This window comes from Alligator sinensis, unplaced genomic scaffold (assembly GCF_000455745.1).
Source record: "Alligator sinensis unplaced genomic scaffold, ASM45574v1 scaffold954_1, whole genome shotgun sequence".
Lineage (NCBI taxonomy): Eukaryota > Metazoa > Chordata > Crocodylia > Alligatoridae > Alligator > Alligator sinensis.
This window is the reverse complement of record NW_005842228.1, coordinates 214131-236722: the sequence shown is the minus strand read 5'-3', so window position 1 is coordinate 236722 and position 22592 is coordinate 214131. Positions and strand designations below refer to the sequence as shown.

The following is a 22592-nucleotide window of genomic DNA, read 5'->3' as shown; positions in this document are numbered from 1 at the left end:
CTCTGCAGTGTGTCCTTGACTAATCACCTGAGTTCATTGAAATCAGCTTTCCTAAAGTCTAGCACTTTCACCCTACTAGTTACCTTACCCACTCAACGTCTTATGATGAATTCTGTTATTTGGTGATCACTGTCCCCCAGGTGACCACCGATCTGTAGGTCCCCTACCATGTCATCCCCCGTTGCCAATACCAGGTCCAGTAAGGCATTCCCCCTAGTGGAACCATGTACCTCCTGCGTCAGATGGAGGTCCTGTACACCAGATAGGAACCTGCGTGAACGGTGGGACTTTGCTGTCTGCGTCTCCCAGCAGATGTCTGGGTAGTTTAGGTCCCCCATGACTACCGCCTCCTTAGTTTTTATGGTCTCCGAGATCTGCCTCAGGAGCCCCAAATCTAGCTCTTCCACTTGGTGTGGGGGTCTGTAGCAGACCTCTACCACCAAATCCCTTTCTCCTTGACCCCCACGTAACCTAACCCACAATCCTTCTACTTCCTCATCCTTCGATTCTGTCTTTGTTGGGCCATCAATTAGAACTTGGCTTGAGTAACTAAAAACAGTTACTATTCAAGCCTACCATGTGGCCTGTGGTTAATAACTTCATTTTAGATTTTATCTCCTATTTAGTTTCTGTATTGCAAAAACTGTCACTCATTACGACAAATCTACAGATACAAAGAGCTTAACTGGTACTGACCAAACTACTCTTTTTCTTTATAAGTGATTCTGTAAGAAGACAATGAGACATGTTGATTGTAATAAAGCTGTTCTGTAAAGCAGGATGCACCCCATTTTGAGATCTTTTAAAAGAAAAATACCAGTTTTCATTTTTATTAATCCCTTGAAATGACATGCCACTTACAAGAACAGAAGCACTTTAAAAACTCATTCTTACATAGTAGGTGAGTTCTAAGCACTTTAGGAGTTCCAGTCTGAAGCCTTAACAGAAACTGGAGCCATGCTAACTGTAGCAAGCAAAGGAAGAATAAAGTAAATGTGTCCCATTCCAAGAAGTTGAGGATGATAGAAAGGGTCTTTAATCCATATTTGGGTTGCAAAACATAGTCAAGATATGAGACTGTGCTTTGAACCAGGACTCAGCTAAACTTCAGAACAATGCTTATGGGACCCTTGCTTCATTTTAATTAACTTAGTCATTACTATGAGAGAGGCTCGTTCATTTTTATATATTTTTTTTAATCTTGCCTTTACTTTGGTTTCAGAACCGCCATAAGCTATTAACTTTTCCAGTGCAAGAAGAAAGGGGGTAAGGAAAGAACAGAACACATGATAAAAGGACATGATAAACGATGAAAAAGTATATGCATCTCTTCATCAAACTTTGCTGTTATGCATTTTCCTTTCTTTTTGAAAATAGGAGGTGAAATGAAACCTTTATTAACTTAGGCTTGAAATGTCACTTGACCCAAAAAAATCCCACTTGCCTGGCTGCCTTCCCTTTCTTTGCTTGGATTGTTGAACCAGTGGTCAGGCTTGGCCTTATTGTCTGCTACTGTGTATTGTCTACTGTGCTGATGAAAAATGAAGGTGTTATAGAATAAGGCTGCCAATCTGTTAAGTGAAGTCACTGTGTTTGTCCTCCAGCCCAGGGGTGTCAAATATACGGTCCATGGACCAGATCTAGCCCATGAAGCCGTATGATATGAACCGTGGATCTCAGACTGACCCTGCATGTGATGTTCAGAGCCAGTCTGGCACATGGGCTGGACCCAGTGCCACAGGCACTCAACATAGTACAGAGGATGGGTCTGGGATGCACAATGCATGCGGAGTCTGTGCTGGACTGGCCCTGTGCACTGGTGCCATGGCTGGTGCCAATCAGGCCATGGTGGAGCCAGTGCACAGGTCCAGTCTGGTGGAGTATGCCCCGTGTCAGCCCCCTGGCCCACATGCAGCGCACACAGCACTGGGTCTGGCCCATGTGCAGGGTGCACTGGCCCTTCTTTGGGGCTTGTTCTACCTGCTGTGTGTGGGCTGGACTTGGTGCTGTATGCTGACTTTGCACACACAAGGAGCCAGTACGCAGGGCTGGTTTGGCAGGGTGCCTCATGCAATGCACATCCTATGCTGGCCTGCATGCAGTGTCTCTGGCACTGGCTCCAACTCGTGTGCTGCCTGTGGCACAAGCCATGGAACAGGGCCAATGTGTACTGCGCGCAGCACAGGGGGCTGGCTTGGGGAATGCAGTGCACAGAGTGCCCTGCCAGACCGACCCTGCGTGCTGGCTCTGGTGTGGCCTGATTCAGCCCGCAGTCCAGCCCAGAAACCCTTATTTGGCCTCTGGGGCTGAATGAGTTTTACACCCCTCCTCTAATCTATTTCCAGAATCAATTTGCAAAGATAATGCTTGCAGCTTTCCTGCTCTTATCTAGCTGTCAGACGTTTCTGGTTAGTTCTAGCCTGTAGTGCTTAATATTCTGGGGAGAAAAGTGTTAAAGAGAAATCTGTCAAATACCTCCTACTCCTGAGATACTAGTTTGGACTTGCAGTTGGTTGTTAAAATCCTGTTTGAATCATGGCTGTCATGCAGGCAATTCTGCAGGGTCTGGAAAGATTCCTTGCAGTCCTGGTTTTATTTTACTTTATTAAACTTGTTTCTTTTGTGTCCATTCTGTTAAGAGAACCAAGATGCTCAGCCTGTTTACTGATATGGGGTTTGCTCTTGTGAAAGTTCAAGCAAAAACATTTAATTCCTCCCTTGTGGATCCTAAGATAGCTGAGTTGAACAACTTCATACGTGTGAGCACTTAGTGAAACATTATTGCCTGGGATCCTGGTTTTCTCAGTTGAAAAATCCCAAATTCTTTTATTTTAAAAATAAATTCTCTGGTTAAAAAGGTTCAGCTGTGTCTGTATTTCTCTCTTCCCCCCCCCCCCCCCCTTTGCTTTGTGGTGCTGAGCAGCCCTGATATGCCAGTGCCCTGTCCCTGCCCTGCACTCCCAAGCCACAGCCCCCCATCCCTGCTGGTGCCCCTCACTCCTGAACCCACAGCCCCCTGCTCCCAGCCCTCCAGTGTGAGGAAGGGAGTCCATGTGTGGGGAAGGTGCAGTGTACTAAGATTTCTGCTCCCACAATGGGACATGGAGCTGCTAGCTCTGGGTAGGAACTGGCTCCATGGCCCTCTGGACAGGAGCTGGCACCACACTACGATGTTGTGGTGCAGCAGTGACAGTGGTAGCGGCGTGGAGTTGTGCCCCACTGCTGCCAGGCAGGCAGGGGGAACCTCACCTTGGCAGCCATGGTGGCGCAACACTCACTCCCATGCCAGGTCTTCCCTCTGGGCCATGGAGGCGGGTCCTGCCCACAACTGGTCTGGCCCTGCTGCAGCCTCTCGCCCCACTGTGGATGCAGAAATCTTGGGTGGGGGGGCCATGCTTCCACCCCCACAGCCCAGTGAATGGCCTGTCGGGGGGGCCCCCCCTCTCCCCCCCCTCCAAAGCATGGCATATGCTCCTTTCCCACCTATCCCTGCCCAACACATGGCTTGGGCCCCTCTGCCTGGAAAGTTGCCAGCCTGCAAGGGGAAACCTATGGTTTCCCACTATTTTTTCTTCTTAACGGGGAAGGTCTGTGACTTTTTCTCATTTGAAAGAGATAATCCACATTTTTCTCTGTTAAAGGAGTAAATCCACATTTTTCCACAGCAAACGGAAAACCTGACTCCCTGATTATTACCTTACAACATACCACAGCTTAAAGTTTCAACCTCTGTAACTGCTGGTGTCCTACAGTTTAGGATTCAGCCTGCTTAGACATAATAAATCGGGGGTGTTGGTTGTAGCCATGTTGGTTTAAGGACATGGGCAGACAACGTTTTTTGGGTAAGTGTGATATCTTTTATTAGACTGACTAAATAGTTGGAAAAATTTTTTGCAAGCTTTTGGGCACACATTGAGCAGTGCTGAGCTGTGGGATCACTATGGCTTGAAATGCTGTTGACTCTGGTGGGTCCCAGCTCACTGAACTATAGGATAAATCATGAGCTTTTGCCTTGGACTAATATCATTTAAAGTTCTTATTACCTAAAAATAGGTGCCAAAGTACTGCTTAAGAAGTGTGTTTATGGAGTACCTGTGCTAAAACTTGCAGCAATTTTAAAAAAGGTAACATGCATCAATTTTTGATTAACTAAGTATAGGGGTACTATGCGCAAATTGCTACAGCCATGTTTAATTTCAAGGGTATTGTTTTCAAATTTGGTTCTCTCTTCCATATACTTAGAGACAGAAGGATCTGACAGTAAAGAGAAGGGGAAAAAGTTGGGGGGAAACAGAGCAAATTCCCCTCCCTGCAATTTATTTTTCCTGCTATCGCAGTGGGAGGGGGACATATTCAAGGCAGCCCTCCAATAACTAGATTCTGTACATGGGAAATTATAACAAATTAATACATTTTCCACATATAGAATCTAATTGCGGAGGTGGGGGGTTGTTTTATAATCTGGTTTATTTTCTATTCAGGTATGTTCAGTACTAATGAGAGCCCAAATGTCTTTCAAATAATTTTTGGGTTAGACAAAATGTTAGTTTGTAAGTCTTTTAAATGTTAATGAATTTTAAAAACCTGTTTTTACCCATCAAGACCTAAATTTTGAATTAGACTGTCTGTTAGATTGTATTTGAAGTAGTAATGTGTGAAGTTTAGATTAGATTAACAGGTGAAAATAAATAGATGTAAAGAAAAATATGATCTAATATGCAATTACCGTTTTGTAGCCCTGCTCTGCTTAGGAGAGAAACTGTATAGGAAGAAATCTCTACAACTTAAAAGGAATAATACCATGCTCACTGTACTTAATAAAAGACCCCTACCCAATAATTGTGCTTTGTTTGTCAGACAGGAGGCAGATAAGTAAATCATTTTGGCATACTGTAGATCTTAAAGATGAATTGATCATCCAGCTAACTCTCTTTGTTCAAAAGAGAGCAGAGTCAAAATGAATATGACTGTGTTCTTGCTACAACTAAGATTGTGTAGTTTCTTTGGAAAGAGTCCTCTGAGGCAGTCGTTTTACCCTTTTGTACCCCAAAACAAGTGTTTTGATGTTTTTAGCCATATCTAACTCCCTAAAGGTACAAAAAGGAAAGTACTTAATAATATCTAATATTTATTATTTGAATATTTATTTTTTTTACTTAGAATAAATGTTAAATCTCAATATCTCACTGATAAATACAGTACAATCCATGTAATATGTAAGTCTTAAGTTTGATGCCAAGCTCTTTTTGCTAGCCTCCACTGAAGCATTTGTATGTCATTGTTCTTTCCACATGTGCTAAGATTCTCATTCTAGAAATGAGCGACTACTTCCATTGACACTATGTCCAGTAGTAAAATTAAGCCTGTTGATTTTTTTTTTCTGGGTTATTCCTTTAGTTGTGATATACTTTTAGACTGAATTAGTGTCTCTGGCAATTGTCATACTTAGTTTGCCACTGCTACCCCAATTTACTGTTTTGTTTTGGGTTTTTTTGCTTCAGTAATATCCCAAGTTTAAAGAATCACAGAATACTTGTTTTAAGAAAAATGCATACAGTTATATAATTCTGTTAGCCTACCACACGCACAATATACCTATATGATAATGAATGTAAAAACTTTTTGTGCACCTGATCATTTATTCCTTTTACTCTGCAATATGTACGTCTTGAAAGATGCAAGTTTTGTGTAAGGCAAATGCAGAGTATTTGTGTGATTCTGCATGTAACCTTTGCCTGTCTTTTTGCTGTCTTGTCTTACATTGATGGTATTACCATGCTTGTTTAAATCCGAGGCAATTTTTTATTCCCCATCATTTAACATGGCGCGGGGGGGAGGGTCGGGTCCGTTGTCTTGGATTTGAGTACATGTGGGGGGCAGGCAGCCACTGTGGCTCTTGACTGTAGCCCCTTGAGTTGGAGTTGGAGTCAGAAATGCAGTTTCTGTCTGCCCCCTTGCCACCACTTACCTTCTGGCTTTGGTTCCAGCCTGGCTGTATAGCAGTGAGGCCAGGCTTTGCTGCAGCCATGTACTCTGTACCCCAGGCTGGAGTGGGCTGGAGCCAGGGCTGGAGGGTAAGTAGTGGCAGGGGAACAGGTGGGGTTGGGGCCAAATGCTGGGGAAAGCAGGCAAGTGGATTGGACCAGGTGCCAGGAGGCACATGCACATATGGGGTACAGGTCCCACAGCAGGGGCAGGCACTGGGAGGGGGAGGGATTTGGGGAGGTGTCTGGCAGGCAGTAAGAGGCAAGGGTGAGACCACTTGACTCCCCTTGTGCCTGCCACTGCTTGACTTGCTGCAGCAGTTGGGGTGGGGAGTGAATTTAAAACAATTCCCCAATAATTAGATTATTTACACGTATACAATTTGTTAATAGTTTTCCATTGTCCATGTATAGAATCTAATTATTAGAGGTAGTCTTAAATTCAGAGTAATCTTGAATTTAGTTAAATATGGTACTTTGATTCTGAAGTAGGTGATGGTACACATTTTATATTGTAACTTCTTACAGTATATTGTTAGGGAGCCATTGAGGTGTGCTTTCAAGTGAGGATCAAAATTAGTCTGCAAGAATTCTGTGCATATTTCTACCCTGTAACATTTTGACATCTGGTGTAACTGGTAGGAAATCTGGTATAACTGATAGGAACTCTAATGGTGTAACATCAGGCAACCAATTCAGTAATAAGTGCCTGACTTACCATTTTTCAGTTGGTCTAATAAAAGGTATCATTTTGGAACCAAGAGTTCTAGTTTTTTGTATGACTTTAAGCACCAACTATTAGAAAACAGTTCCTTTATTATGAATGGATGTTTCAATGTGAGGTGTCAGTAATGTGAATGACTTTGTATATATCTATTTTTATTCTTTTTATTTTTGGATCTCTAGGACTAATGGCAGAAGAATAAACAAACATGGCAGCTATGGTTCCACCAGTGAAGCTGAAATGGCTTGAACATCTAAACAGCTCTTGGATCACAGAAGATAGTGAATCTATTGCGACAAGGGAGGGAGTGTCTGTCTTGTATTCTAAATTAGTCAGCAATAAGGAAGTAGTACCATTGCCCCAACAGGTTCTGTGCCTCAAAGGGCCTCAGTTGCCAGATTTTGAGCGTGAATCCTTATCCAGTGATGAACAGGACCACTACTTGGATGCCCTTCTTAGCAGCCAGCTGGCACTGGCTAAGATGGTGTGTTCAGACTCTCCATTTGCTGGAGCACTTCGTAAACGTCTACTTGTGTTGCAGCGAGTCTTTTATGCACTTTCTAATAAGTATCATGATAAAGGCAAAGTGAAACAGCAACAGCATTCACCAGAAAGCAGTTCTGGATCAACAGATGTTCATTCTGTCAGTGAACGTCCCAGGTCAAGTACAGATGCGCTCATAGAAATGGGGGTTCGGACTGGACTAAGCTTGTTATTTGCACTACTGAGACAAAGTTGGATGATGCCTGCATCAGGACCTGGCCTGAATCTTTGCAATGATGTCATCCACACTGCAATAGAAGTTGTGAGCTCTTTGCCACCTTTATCTCTAGCAAATGAAAGTAAGATTCCACCAATGGGGCTGGATTGCTTATCACAAGTAACAACATTTCTTAAAGGTGTAACAATTCCCAACTCTGGGGCAGACACTTTAGGTCGTAGGCTAGCTTCTGAGTTGCTGCTTGGTTTAGCTGCCCAGCGTGGTTCTCTGAGATATCTTCTTGAATGGATAGAGATGGCTTTAGGTGCTTCGGCTGTAGTAAACACCATGGAGAAAAACAAAATGCTGCAGAGTCAAGAAGGAATGATCAGTTTTGATTGCTTCATGAATATATTAATGCAGATGCGACGATCTTTGGTATGTATGCAAAACTTGCATTTGAAATGTGTTAATTAACAGCTTCAAGTAAAGTCAAATTAAAATAAATGTATTCTAATTTGACCTTAAGCTGAATGGGATGTGGCAGCTTTTAATGGTATTACAGTTGTTTTGAAGATGTTAGAAATTGAATAGGTAATGTCTAGAATGAACCTGTTGGAATTTCATTTCCTATTACCAAATCTTCTTACCCAATAAAATAGCAAAAAAAAAACCCCAGTCATCCTCCTTGGAATTGCCACTTTTGTTTTTTATGGTATCAGATAGGTTTAAAAAGTATCAAAGACATACTGTATAACCATGTTATCTGCTTTTAGGTATAATTTTATTCCAAAATTATAGTGAAAAGTACAGAACTTGGTTCTGAAGCTTGCTTTCTATTTGACTTGCTCAGTATTCAGAGTTATGTATCATGACGTTTTACCTGCCCACCTCATTCATGTGAACCTCTGTTGCCTGAAATACTGTGGATTCTTCACAGTCTGAAAATTATCTAATCTATTTCACTATTGCTCAGAACTTTATACAGGAAAATTGTAATAAATTCCTGTTGCATTGTGCTCTTAACACTTCCTAGGGAGAGATTCTTCCTCACCACTTGTGAACATTCTTTAAACCAGTGATTCTGAACTGGGGTGATGCAAGATCATTTTAAGGGTGCATGGTGCTACACAATATGAAACCAAACTGAAATTAATGCTGTAACAATATTACTGTTGTGTGTGCAAACACCTACACACAATTCACAAGATGAATCCAGAAATTTTAAATAGGAGTCCAAAGCATCAAAACATTTCTGGCCTGTCATGATGTTTCTGAGATCTTTGCAAAAGAATTGCTCTATTTTTCCATAGTCAACAAATAAGTAAAAGCTCAGACAGAGCTGGGTTTTTTTAAAGAGTGCCTTTATTCTAAAAATTTTGAGAACTATTGCTTTTAACCCATTAAAGTCCTGAGGGATGCATCATCACCAGGGATCCTGGTTTTCTCTGTTTGCCAAATTCTTTGATTTAAGAAATACCAGTCTTATTTTAAAAACCCTAAATCCATGTTTTTCTGTGATTGAAATGAAACTCTGTATGTGCTTGTGTGTGTATGTGTATCAGTTGAACACAGGGGTGTAGGTTGTAGCCCTGTTGGTCTAAGGACATAGGCAGACAAGGTTCTTTGGGTGAATCTGATATCTTTTATTAGACCAACTTAAATAGTTGGAAAACAATTATTAAGCAAGCTTTTGGGTTCAAAAACCCTTCGTCAGGCTAAGGAAGTTTCAGCAGTTGGTGTGTGCTCTTCCTGCATGGAATGAAAAGTAAACAAGCTAAAGGCTGGTCTGGTATGCATACAAGACAGGTAGTCAGTGAAAATGTAGATTGAGGAGTCAATGGGTGAGAGACAGGCTGGGGAAGGGGGGTGGGGGGGGAAGAGAGATAATAATTGTTTTCCAGCTATTTAAGTTGGTCTAATAAAAGATATCAGATTCACCCAAAGAACTTTGTCTGTCAGTTGAACACAATGTTTTATTGATATATTTACAATTTTCAAGCAATTTGAGACACTGGTAGGCTTCCGATCAGTATAATAAAATAAATTCTAAATACCTATATATTTTCATATTTGATTTTGTTTTTTTTTTAATTGTAGAAAATCAGAGCTCCTCCTGCCCCCTTTGCTTGCTAGGTTGCAGGTCCAGCTGCTGCTGTTTCCCATGCTGCTTTGCGGCACTGAGCAGTCCTTGATATGCCAGTGCCCTGCCCATGCTGTTGCCCTGCCCCTCATTCCTGACCCACAGCTTCCCCCTGCCCCCAGCCATGTTGGTGTCCCTTGCTTCCAATCTGCAGTTCCCTGTCCCTGTCAGTGCCCCTCACTCCTGACCTGCAGCTCCCTGCCCTACCCCCCCAGCCCTGCTGTAGGGGGCCTCGAGCTGCTCCCTGGCCTGCCCAGCCCTACGCAGGCTCACAGAACTCCAGCATGGAAAGGGGGTGATGGTCCTTTGGGGATGGTGGGGAGCTGCGTGGCCAGGCCACTGGGGACCAGGGCCCGTGCTCTTGGGGGCAGGGATGGCTTTGTGGCCGGGAGATACTGCCTGGATTGGAAGGTGGGCTATGACCAGGCCACCTGGTGCAGCACAGGTGCTACACACATCTCCTCCTTCTCCCTGCAGCCCGCACCAGGGCCGGACTCGCTCCAGTGCCGCCTGCATGAGCAGAAGCCGCCACAGCCATTGCAGGCAGGATGGAGACTGCCTGGAGTCCCTCACCCTCCTCTAGCTTCCTGCAGCATGGTCCCGGTTAGAGCCATGCCCAGCTTCATACTGCTGCGTCAATCCTGCCAAGTGTACTGCAGTTCCAGCCGCAGCTGGCAGTGGCGGTGAGGGGTGGTGTGTAGTGCCCCAGCCGCTGCCTTTGTGCCATGCAGTTCCCCACCCCTCTTGAAGGACCCCCCACCCCCCTCCCCCACTATTGAACTGGGTTTCCAGTGGCACTGAACACTGCCTCAGCCCTCCTGCCCTATTTCAGCCCTGGTGGCTGGATTTCTTCCCATAGTACTGGCAGGCACCCCCCACACATGCACACAGGCTGTTCCCACCAACCTGCCCGGCTGTATGCTGGCCATATGTGTGCACACAGGCACGTATGTGGCACCCCCTGCCTCCCATCACCTCCCCCTCTGCAATGGGAAACTTGCAGTTTCCCATGGTATTCTTCTTTAAAGGAAAAAACCTGTTTTTCTGCAGCAAACGGAAAACCTGGATCCCTTTGTCACCAAGAACTCTACTAGCTTAACACCCCCACCTGAACCCTCCCAACCTAAATTATTAAACTATTTTTAAATAGATTAAAGAAATGGGAATTTATTTTTTTTAAAACTGAGTAAGTCATATAGGCTGCTGACAGTTGTGGACATCCCCCCCCCCCCCCCAAAAAAAAAAAAAAAAAAAAAAAAAAAAAAAAAAAAAAAAAGGCACAATACAGGAAGAAGCAGCCTGTTAGTTTGACTCGGCTGTGCAGCGTCTGTCTAGATCAGCTGCTTCAGTGGGGCTTTTTGGTGCTTTTATCTAATAGCTGATTCAATTTGCTGTTAGATGAGAGCCAAAAAAGCCCTGCTAAAGTGCCAGATCTATGCACATGTTGGGTGAGCCAGGTGCAACTAACTCGATGCCTTTTCTGGGTATGCCTGGGCTCAGCATGGGGGTGCATGGAGTTTAAAGTAAAACACCTTTTTTTAAATGTCTGTAAGCAGCCATAAAGGATTTTTTCCCCATTAAAAAATAACAACAAATTTCCTATGGAAAACACTATTCTGCATTCACGGTCACCCTGGTAGTATAGTTGTATTGAAGCTTGTATTTAACTTTGTTGAAGAAAATTGAGCTAACTGAATTAGGGTAGATCTAGTGCTTTATTGAATGACTTGTATAAACTGAATCAAAACAAGTGCTGTGAAATGCTTCATTGATTACTGTTTGTCTAACAGATCCTCAACTGTGTGTTACAAAAGTTCTGTTGAAATCAATGGGTTTTTTCTTTTTTTTTCCCCCAAGATGCTTTTTGGGTGGAAAATATTTTTTGGTGGAAAGTAAGTTAGTGTGTGTGTGTGGGGGGGTGCGCTTGCTTGTTTTTTAATTTTCAATATAAAAATATCATTGGAAACTTTCAAAGCTTTGTACGGAGTAATCTACAATTTAAGTATTCTAACACACACAAACACTTCAAAATCATATTAAGGGAAATTGAAACTTAGTGTTAAGGATTAAATCGCTAAATTTCAAAAAATGAATAATTAAAATATAGTCCCAAAGTCTTATTTCTCATGTTGTAGTTAGTTGTTAGAAACATCATCCAAATAATTCAGTTTATTAGTAGAAACAGCTTAATTTTTTTTCTATTGCTTTTCAGAATAAATTTATTGCACAACTGTAAGAGCAAATGTATTGCATATTTTGTTTAAATGTGCTGTTGACAAATGGGCTGATCTTTTTTTACAATATCAACAATATTTTTTAAATTATAGGGATCATCTGCCGATCGAAGTCAATGGAGAGAACCAACAAGAACATCTGATGGTTTATGTTCCCTTTATGAAGCAGCTTTATGTTTGTTTGAGGAGGTGTGTCTTGAAATGAACCTAGAATTTAAGCTAATTTCACTTTGCATTGTCACTTTTATATTTGTTTAGCTTAATAGTATTTTTTTAAAGCAAAACTACGAATTTTTCAGTCATTCTTGAGATGATCAGTTGCTTTACAAACAATTGAACCAGGCCTCAGATCTACCCTGTAAAGAATGGAACAAATCGCCATTTTACAGATGGAAGACTGAGTCACAGTGAAGTGAAGTAACTTGACCAAGATCATAATACAGCAAATCTATGGGATGACTGGGCCTAGAAAGATGTCTTTTGACACCCATTCCTGCATTCCAATAAACCTCAGAAAACATGAAGGTGGAATTATTCGGAATATAAGATTTAAGATTAGTTGAGGATTTTTTGTGATATGTTTTTAATAGCTCAGCTCTTTAGTTGGGAGAGATGTTCGACAGTCTTTCAGGCACAAAGTAGTGTTCTTCAGGTCTGGGGAAGAAGCAGCCCCAGGCTTACCTTAATAACAGTGGCTTGTGTTTCACTCCATGTAAATGAAAACAGTCACTTAAAGGATAGAGAATAGCTGTAAAGTAGGAGCAAAGAGATGTTATCCAAAGTAGGTGCAAAACAAGGAAAACACAGTTTAATTGATAACCTGATCATATAGAACAAGGGTAAGCAACCTTTTCTGTTTGCAGGCTGGAATGATCCACCCCAAGCCAGAGGTGGGTGGATGGGTGGTAGAACCCTGCCAGAGAGGCTGCTTGTCTCCCTGGCAGCATGGGGAGAGCATCCCACAGCCAGTGTTCGCTAATGTTGTCAGAACCTGTGCTGGATCTGAAGGTTCTGTGGGTGGCATCTGGCCTGTGGGGCACAGGTTGCTGACCCTGGGTATAGAAGAACTTAGTTTGGCCTGTGCCTGCTTCTTTCCCCATAAAACATGTCATACTTGCCTCCTGTATATTTCTTGGACTATGACAGCTATGTAGCACTCTAACCCTGCTACAACATAGATTTAAGATTACTCAGTTAGTGTGTATGATGAATTGGAATTAATTATGCTCTAGTTTAGCTACCTTGTGGACATCTTCTTCTTTTTTTTTTTTTTAATTTCAATAGGTTTGCCGAATGGCATCAGACTACTCTAGAACATGCGCCAGTCCTGACAGCATACAAACGGGTGATGCTCCCATTGTTTCTGAGACTTGTGAAGTATATGTTTGGGGTAGTAATAGCAGCCACCAACTGGTGGAAGGAACACAAGAGAAAATACTTCAACCCAAACTAGCACCAAGTTTTTCTGATGCACAGACAGTGAGTGATATTTTTTTTGTAGCGGTATCTAGTGTAATGTAAGAGTTAACTGGCAAGTGTCTTATTCTGTTTAAAGTACAAAAACCTGATAAACTTGTATATATCTTATATATCTATAAAGATTTTTTTGAGATTATTAGTATCAAGTGTTATATTTAAAAAGAGTAAATTATCTGGAATATCGTAATTGTTTGTGCTTCCATAGGAAAATGTGATTTTTTTAAAAAAAAATTTATTTAATTTATTTATTTTTTAATTCCTAACAACAAGTTACACACACATCTATATCTAGAGCAGGGATGGGCAAAATATAGTGTATGGACTGGTTCTGGCTCACCAACTGATTGTATCCAGCCCATGGTTCGGCAGTTGCAAAGTTATAGGATCTGGTCCACGGGGAGCTGATGGCTCTAGCCACTATGTCGTGCGGGGTGGGTTGGCATGTGCCAGGCAGGAAGGCAGGCATATCCTGGTCCCATATGCAGCTTACACCAGCTCCCACCCTGTGTGCTGAATGCAGAGCCAGGTGTGCGCTGTCATTAGGTGTGGATGCTGACTGTAGATTCCCGCTGGGGGTAGGTCCAACTGCCCTGGACCACAGCTGACATGCTGATGCAACAGTATCACCAGTGGACGTGGGCGGACAACCCAAGCCCCAGTGGGAAGTTGCCGGCTGTGCCTGGTGCTGATGTCTGCACCTGTTCAGTGCTGCTTCCAGCGCATGAGGCGCGAGAGCTGGTATAAGATGTGGGGATGTGCTGTAGGTGTGGGACAGTTAGGGGAAAGGGGGGGGGGGGGTGGGGAGCAGAGAGAGGCGGCAGCTAGTGCTGGGTGCCAGGCAAAAGCAGGACCCAGTGGCGGGCATGTTCACTGCTGCCGGGGCCCTTCTGGTTGCAGCTGCCCAGAGCCCACTCTGGGGCTGTCCTGTGGCTTCTCCCCACCACCATGTGGACCCCGGGCAACCTGGAGGTAATGCAGGGCAGTAGCAGCAGGGAGTAGCTGCAGGGCAGCCCCAGTGTGGGCTCTGGCTCCCCCCCCCCCCCCCCCCCCCCAAACTGTCCCACAGCCACAACACATCCCTGCAGCTTACACCAGCTCGTGGCCCGGATGCAGGAAGCAGCACAGGGCAGGCACCGATATCAGTGCCAGGTGCAGCCAGTGAACTCCTGCTGAGGATTGGGGCATCTCCCTGAGCCTCCTTGGGGTAGAGGGGCAGGCTGGAGGCTGAACCTGCTGCCTGTGCCCATGCCAGCTTCTCATCCCCCCTCTCCCCCTGTCCTGCCCTGCCCGCTCTTGGCCCCATCCCATTCCCACGTACGGAAGTTTTTGGTGAGCTGTTGTGGGGGTGGGAAGATACTGACCTGGCCCATGAGAGTTCTCCAAAATTCCCCATGTGGCTTGTGGGCCCAAATAATTGCCCACCCCTGATCTAGAGAATGAGAACATAACTTACTGCATTAGGTCATGATTAAAAGATGTTTGAAAGGAGGATTATTCAGGTTATGTTGATCTAAATCAAGGCGATTTAGATGATCAAGTGAAAAACCTGTTTTTAAATTAGTGACTTTAATGAGCTTTTCCATTTACACTTAAGTTTTTTTCTAAAGAAGGGTGCATTCTCATTGTTAATATAATCATCAAAGGATGTAGATTTACAACTAAATACAGTATTTACACTGGAGTTGATATGTTCTTCTGTTACTTTGGAGGGTAGACTCCAACTGCATGCATTTTATTTTAAGCAATCATCTATTGTGCCATATCTGCAAAGCTTGGCTTTAAAAGTAAGATTTCTCCCTGATTTTTCTTTAAACAGAAAAACATGCTGCCTATAACTCAATTTTTTTAAAAGCTCATTGTTTTAGGATACTGTATTTACTTTTTGTTTAAATGCTTAAGAGAATGTAATTTTAGACCTTAATTTATCGTGCATTAATGCAGACTTTATTTTAAACACATTTATTTTTAAAAAGGAAACTTCTTTATAATTTAAGCAACAAAACACAAATACCAGATTTTTTTTCTAAATCATCTATTTTTATCAACCCCAAGGTTATTTTTTTAATTACTACCTTTTTTTTTACTTGACCCTAGTTGTGGGTATATGTTTTTGTGGGTTTTATTGATATAAGAATTTTCCAAGAAGCCAAAAGATGTTAGAGCTGCTGTTTGCTCTCTATTAATAATTTTCACATGAGATTTGCTTAGTGTAAAAGTCTGAACAGGACTGTCTCTAACTGCTGGCACAGCATGCTCAGCTAGCTTTCTGAAAATCAAGCTGCAGTATGTTCTTTCAGCTTTCAGTCACAGATTCTATAGTCACAACTTAGCACTTTTGTTGATGCATGACACAAAATAGAATAGTTTACTCTTCTGTTGCTTTATTGGCTTTGCATTGTTGACTTAAGGTAAAAGCTTGTGTTTGGTCACTACACAGAAAGATGATAATAGTGCAGATTCTGCAATAATTCCTAATGAATCAATTGGATTTTTATGTACCAAAGGACTTCAGGTTCAGGTTTTGCAAGGCAGCCTTATGAATTAGCATAACTGCAGTGTTGGCAAACATGCTTATTGTTTGGATTACAAGTCAACCTTTTTCACTTCAAAACATAAACATCACTTCAGGTGGCAGGGGTTCAATCCATACTTGCAATAATATGGTAATATTATACAGACCCTTAAAGGCCACAATGGCTGGACATGGTACTAGGGGAGCAGATAGTCCTGTACAGCACCCTTAAGGACCAGCTGTTGTGGCCCCACAATCCAGCTGTTGTATCCCTTAAAGGTACCACACAGGACAATTATCTCTGGCATGGCAGATTCACGATGTTCATAGAAGGGCCAAAGTAGCTGAGTGAACTAACTTGCAGTTCCCAGGATCTCCTTGGTCTGCTTCACTGCAAACTAAGATATTAATCCTTCATTAGGGAGCTAGGAACTGGGGATGGAAACAGACATCACCTTTGTGCCACCATCATTTTTATGGCATCCCCTGGAGTGACATATCTGTGTTAGCGGGGAAACTTGGGGCTTCGGGGCATGCATGTCTGTAAGTAGGCATTTCTTGCTTGCTAACATGCCCCCGGCAGCATGCAAGGGAACCCCTCTGCAGGGGATTTCCCTGCATGCCTCTGCATGTATGTGTGTGCGTGGTGGGGGGAGATAGGGGAACGACACATGACTGTCATGGTGGGGAGGGCTTCAGATTTCCAACTTGTGCATTGTGCAGTTATCCCATCTCTATGCTTGCAGATGCGAGGAAATTCCCTGCAGAAGGATTTTTCTGTGCATGGGTATTTGCCAGTTGTTGGGGGGGACTTGCTTGCAGATATGCCCAAGGGGAAATCTCCTGTGGGGGAATTCCTGACTCACCAACGTGGGGGACATTTCTGCAAGCAGGTGTTTTCCCTTGTTCAGTGCATCCAAAGTCAAGGTATGGTAGCTGGAGACTTCTGTAGACGTCTGTGGAGCGCAGTTAGCTGTGTTCTGACATCGTGGTACAGCTGAACATGCTCCATTGAAGATGCCTTGTTTCCAGCCTTAGACACACTATATCAGGTTGAGGCTTCCAGATCTTGGGCTTCATTTTAGCAAGCAGGAAAACCAGCTTGGTCTCCACCTCTGTGCAGTCCATGTGACAGGTAGCTTCTAGAGCCACAGAGCTAAGAAAGAGCCCATCAAGTGAATTGGCAGAAAACCAGGCAGAGCTCTGTCTGTGTTTTTTTTTAAGTTGGCCAAAACTTAGGATTTGTTAAATTAGTATCTTCCAAGAAAACTGAACAAAAATTGCCAGAACAATCCCATACAAAAGCCCACTTTCTACATCCCCACATCTTTAAAAAAAAATTGGGAAAATTTGGATTTGGAACTGTTTGCATCCAAGACTTTGGTTCTAAGTATCAATGAAATTTGAATCCAAAACTGCAATCCACTTCTGGCTATTTAGTAAGGGCCTATCTTTTTTAAGCCTGTAAATAATTTCCATTTAACTAAAAATGTTTGTCTGTGTGTTGCCATGGAATTTTAGGCTTAAGACAATTTTAGCCAAGACTCACTGTATCATCTTTGGTACAGAAGACAATTTTTAATTTTAGCATTTTTAGTGTGCTTAATCCATAGCATCTTTCCTGCTTATTTGATTCTCATGTGAGATTTTGGTAAGGGCTGAAGCAGTTCAAAGGCTTTTTTATGGTCACTGACTTAATTAAAATTAGGGAAAAACTATTTTTTCTAAGCTTTGACCCCACATTTTCAAGTTCACTTTTATGCAGGCTGAACTTGTAATCTAAACAGTCCAGTAATACATAAAGGCAGGATGGTTGTTTTATGTGTAATTCTTTGAAAGATACTGAGATTGTTTTTCCTGAGCCACAAGTGGCTCTTTGACTTTTCACTTATGGCTCTTCATGTAAAATTTGAAAATGTCACTATGGTGGTAGTTTTTTAACTGCATGCACTGGGTATGTGGTCATCTGTGATGAATCATTCAAACTGCAGTTTTCTCATTTGAACTCCAGTATTCACATATGTGGTATTGTGGCTTTTTGGTTAATAGTAGTAACTTCTTGTGTCTCTCCAGTTAGGAATTGTGTTATTGCCGCAAGTAATGTAATATATACCTGCAGAACATATTTACATGTTTTATGGTTGAGGTGCAGCAGTTCTCGATTGACTCCTTTAATCTTCATATGACTTACTTACATGGGAAACCTTAGTGTACAGTAATTTAGGGGAGGGCTGTCCAACTTTGGAGATGCTGGAGACTGCATACTGTGTGGTGTGGGCCATCCTTCCACAGGCATCCCTTGCTGTGCCTCACTGTGAGTGCCCACCTCTGCTGTCCTGTGTTGTACAGCATGGGTGCCCCTACATTGTGTAGCGGGCCTTGGGCTCCCTGGTCCCCACAGGCTGCTCTGTGTCCCCATGGTGTTGGCAAGGGGGCAGGTGATCTCAGACCTGGGTGATAGCAGGAGAACAGTGAGAAGTGAGGCACCCAGAGTGCATGCAGCCTGTCAGTGGGACAGCGCTGAATTAGGTACAAATTTACAGCCCCAAATCTCCATGTTCATGTCATTAATATCTACTAAGGGCACCTTTGCAGAAGGTGGCTTACTCTACTTTGAGAGTGGAATAATTTAATTTGGACTTGGTACGTGCTGAGAGCACTCCTATGAAAACTTAGTACAGAATCGTTGGTGAACTGTAAGTTCCTATCCCAGTCTGCTGTGTACTAACTTCTCTATGTAGACAAATCCGTATACCCTTAAGTATACTGTCCTGTGGACTTATTTTCCTTAAAAACATAATTTTTCTGTTTTACACATAGCTGTACAGTACACACATTGATATTCAAACATCTTGTCCAGCATTGTGTTGGGCCATTTGCTATCTACTCTCTGTTGTGTTAAGTTGTTCTTATTTAAAAAAATGTTCAAAAGCCACCCCACTTCTTTTCATGGATCTGATGAACCTTGGGTGGGCCAAATCCTGCTCAGGAAAAGTTTGCTTTTCATAATGTGTAAGCTATGTTTTGTAGTGAAGAGATGCAAATATACAAGTAAAATAATTTCACTGTTGAATTTAAACTATCAGGGTAACAAGAAAGCGGATCTTAGAATTAAGAATAGTCTTAAGAGTTGGATTTGAGTTTCCAAAGCTTGTTGAAATGCAGGTGCTCCTTATTTTTTTAGAATGCAATATCACAAAAGCAATATGTAAACATTTTAAAAACAATCTTTTAGTCCTATGCATTTTATTAGATAGGTTTGAAAATATTCATTCCTTTGTAATATTTTAATCCTTTTTGTTTATAGATTGAAGCTGGACAATACTGTACTTTTGTAATTTCTACGGATGGCTCTGTAAGAGCCTGTGGTAAAGGCAGCTATGGAAGGCTAGGACTTGGTGATTCCAATAACCAGTCTACACTGAAAAAACTGACTTTTGAGCCTCATAGATCTATCAAAAAAGTATCATCCTCAAAAGGATCTGATGGTCATACATTAGCATTTACAACAGAAGGTGAAGTCTTCAGCTGGGGTGATGGTGACTATGGAAAACTGGGACATGGAAACAGTTCAACGCAGAAATATCCTAAACTTATTCAGGGTCCTCTACAAGGAAAGGTGTGTTATACTGTGGAATTTGTTTCGTTATGCCTTTTTAATTCAGTATTTACTTCCTTAAGACTTCAAAACTTTCTACTTGTATGTTATATTTCTGTTTGTATTAGAGGTGATTTTTGGACCATATTTCAGCAAAACACTTAAACAAGATCAGCTTTAAGCATATTGTGTGCGTGCGTGTGTCAGGGGGGTGATCTCGTTTGCTGAGAGATAAGTTTGTGCTTACATGTTTTGCTGAAGCAGGCTTTAATTCCAGAAGGTTGTCGTTTTACTTAAAGTAGTATTACTCATAACAGTAATTGACTGGAGTCTCTGGAAGGGGGTGTCCACTGCTTGTAAAGATGCTTTGTGGTTCCTTTTATGCTTTGCTCTAGATTTACACCTTTAAAGAAGAGGGGCTGATGATAGCCAGGGGTGGGTGTTTCCTGCTTTATCATCTTAATGCTGCTGTCAAGCCAGGTTGTCTTGTAACATATCCTGTTATAAATTCTTTTATTTATATTTGCTTGATTAACTAGAATTTGGCCAGGTGGTTACAACTTATCTGTCTGCAGTCATATTAACTCCCCCTTCCCTTTGCAAATACTTATTAAATACTATAATAAATGATTCAGTAAAGAATTAATTTCTGAACAAATTCAGTGTTCTTCAGGAGGGAACTATATAATAGGTTTATAGTACACTGGTCTCTTAGAACACGGACTTTCACAGTCTGGTTCTTAGACTTAGAATTCTGTGACTTCCGTTTGTGCAACAGGTTTGGGATTAGCAGTACTTTTTTTCTTTCTTATAACACAGGTGGTTGTATGCGTGTCAGCTGGATACAGACACAGTGCTGCTGTCACAGAAGATGGAGAATTGTATACTTGGGGTGAAGGAGACTTTGGAAGACTAGGTAATCTAAAATTTCTTACATAAAACTGATCTGACCAGACACGTTTGGGAAAACTCCACCTGTTCAGTAAATGGCGCTACGTATTTATTAGTCAGACTTTTCTTTCAAAGTGATAGGGTAAGGAGTCTTGAAACATCACAAGTATAGCATATTTTTATAAAAGATAGATGTTCTCTTTCCACTCAGATTTTTAAAACAAGATAACTATTGCACTTTCTTATCTTGCTGGGAAAGCTCATCTTTTTGGCAGGGCAGAAAAAGTCTTGGTATATTTTTCAGTTTCTATGTTCCTAAAATGTAAATAAGAGTGTAAATCAAATGCCATGATTCCTAGTCATGAACTGTGAAACGAGAACTCCGAGAAGAGTGAACTGTCTCTGTTTATTTCAGTGGACTATCAATTGACCCTAGAGTTTTCATATTTAGATTGCAAAGTAAACTGTTCCATGGAAGATTATTTTAACTTTTAAGTCACATACCTTTCACAGGGCACATCTACACGAGACACTATGTTGCTGCAGCAATGTAGCATCAGTGGTCACAAACCATGATGCTGCAGCTACATCGCCATAGCAATGCGCTCCCTCACTATAGCACATTGCTACAGCAGCATAGCGGCTAAAAATAATCATGTGCTGACCATCATTTAGTACTTCCCAAAGTAATAACGGTGCCATAGAGGCACGTGTAGACATTCCCACAGTGTCACAAACTGTCTCTGGTCTTCTCTGCTGACAAAAACCCATTTGTCCAAAACTCCATCTTTTCTTAACTTGTGTAATATGGTTATTTTATAACACAACTTCTGCTGAACACTGAACATTTGAATTAAAATGTAGATCAAGCTTGTTTGTAGAATATATAGTAGGATTATGGACAAAACTATCAGTTGAAAGTTAGAAATGTTGTGGCTAATCCCATACATAGTCATCAGAGGAATAAAGTTGGATAAAAAGATAGCAACGGTTTTTGTTGTGTAAGGATTAGTTTGTGTAGTAGGATTTGTATTCAGTTTTCTTTGGAGGCATGTCTAATTCTGGATATTTTATCTTTACATAATTAGTCTATAGCTTACTGACTTGAAAAATGCACTTTCTATTGAATGGTAGATACGTTAATGGATAATTTGGTTTAGTTGCTGGTAAAATCATTTGCAGAAGTAAACTCCTAAATCAAACCAACAGTGCTCCAGGAATTCTCAAACAGGATGTATCGTATTAGCTGCACTAAATGAAAAGTAATCTTGATTCTGTTTTATAGTTTCATAACTTGCAAGTTTGCATATGTTTTCTAAAAGTTATTAGGAAGTGATTTTTTCACTGCAAAAAGGTGGCTTAAATTACAGTATCTCTAAAACATTACAATTTCTTACTGAGTAAAGTGAGCTACTCTGATTTATTCAAATTTGCAGACAAAGCACAATTTTCATAAATGTTTTTTCATTTATTTGATTTTTGTCCTGTGTTATCTTGGATGTTGGGTAATATAGTTTTTCTTCCTTATGGCACTGCCTCTACACTTAGGACTTGCTGCATATCAGAGTCCGCTTACTCCTGTTCTCAGTAGATGAATACTTCTGCTCGATGCTGTGAGATTTAGGACTTTTCTGCTGCATATTGGATAAGCTGCGCCTGGACGCAGGAGTAGGGGTTGATGTCGTATACTTAGACTTCAGGAAGGCCTTCGATACGGTATCCCACCCCATACTGGTAAACAAGTTAAGAGGCTGTGACTTAAATGACTACACAGTCCAGTGGGTGGCGAATTGGCTAGAGGGTCGCAGCCAGAGAGTCGGAGTGGATGGGTCGGTATCGACCTGGAAGGGTGTGGGCAGTGGGGGACTGATACTCTTCAATATCTTCATCAGCGACTTGGACGAGGGAGTGAAGTGTACTCTGTCCAAGTTTGCGGATGACACAAAACTGTGGGGAGAAGTGGACATGCCGGAGGGCAGGGAACAACTACAAGCAGACCTGGACAGGTTGGACAAATGGGCAGAAAACAACAGAATGCAATTCAACAAGGAGAAATGCAAAGTGCTCCACCTAGGGAGGAAAAATGTCCAGCATACCTACTGCCTAGGCAATGACCTGCTTGGTGGAACGGAAGCGGAAAGGGATCTTGGAGTCCTAGTGGACTCCAAGATGAACATGAGTCGGCAGTGTGACGAAGCCATCAGAAAAGCTAATGGCACTTTATCGTGCATCAGCAGATGCATGACGAACAGATCCAAGGAGGTGATACTTCCCCTCTATCGGGCACTGGTCAGACCGCAGTTGGAATACTGCGTGCAGTTTTGGGC

The 22592-nt window shown here is 42.1% G+C and overlaps 1 protein-coding gene across 1 annotated transcript in view; it reads left to right on the top strand.

Annotated features, from left to right (window-relative positions):
• Positions 1–6895: 6895 nt before the first annotated feature.
• HERC1 (HECT and RLD domain containing E3 ubiquitin protein ligase family member 1) overlaps positions 6896–22592 on the top strand; it is a 145165-nt gene continuing 129468 nt past the window's right edge. The window contains exons 1-5 of the mRNA XM_006027209.2: positions 6896–7846; positions 11879–11974; positions 13070–13264; positions 19084–19395; positions 20194–20290. Coding sequence (XP_006027271.1) covers positions 6917–7846; positions 11879–11974; positions 13070–13264; positions 19084–19395; positions 20194–20290 — 1630 coding nt within the window. The 5' untranslated portion in view covers positions 6896–6916. The remainder of the gene's footprint in view (positions 7847–11878; positions 11975–13069; positions 13265–19083; positions 19396–20193; positions 20291–22592) is intronic.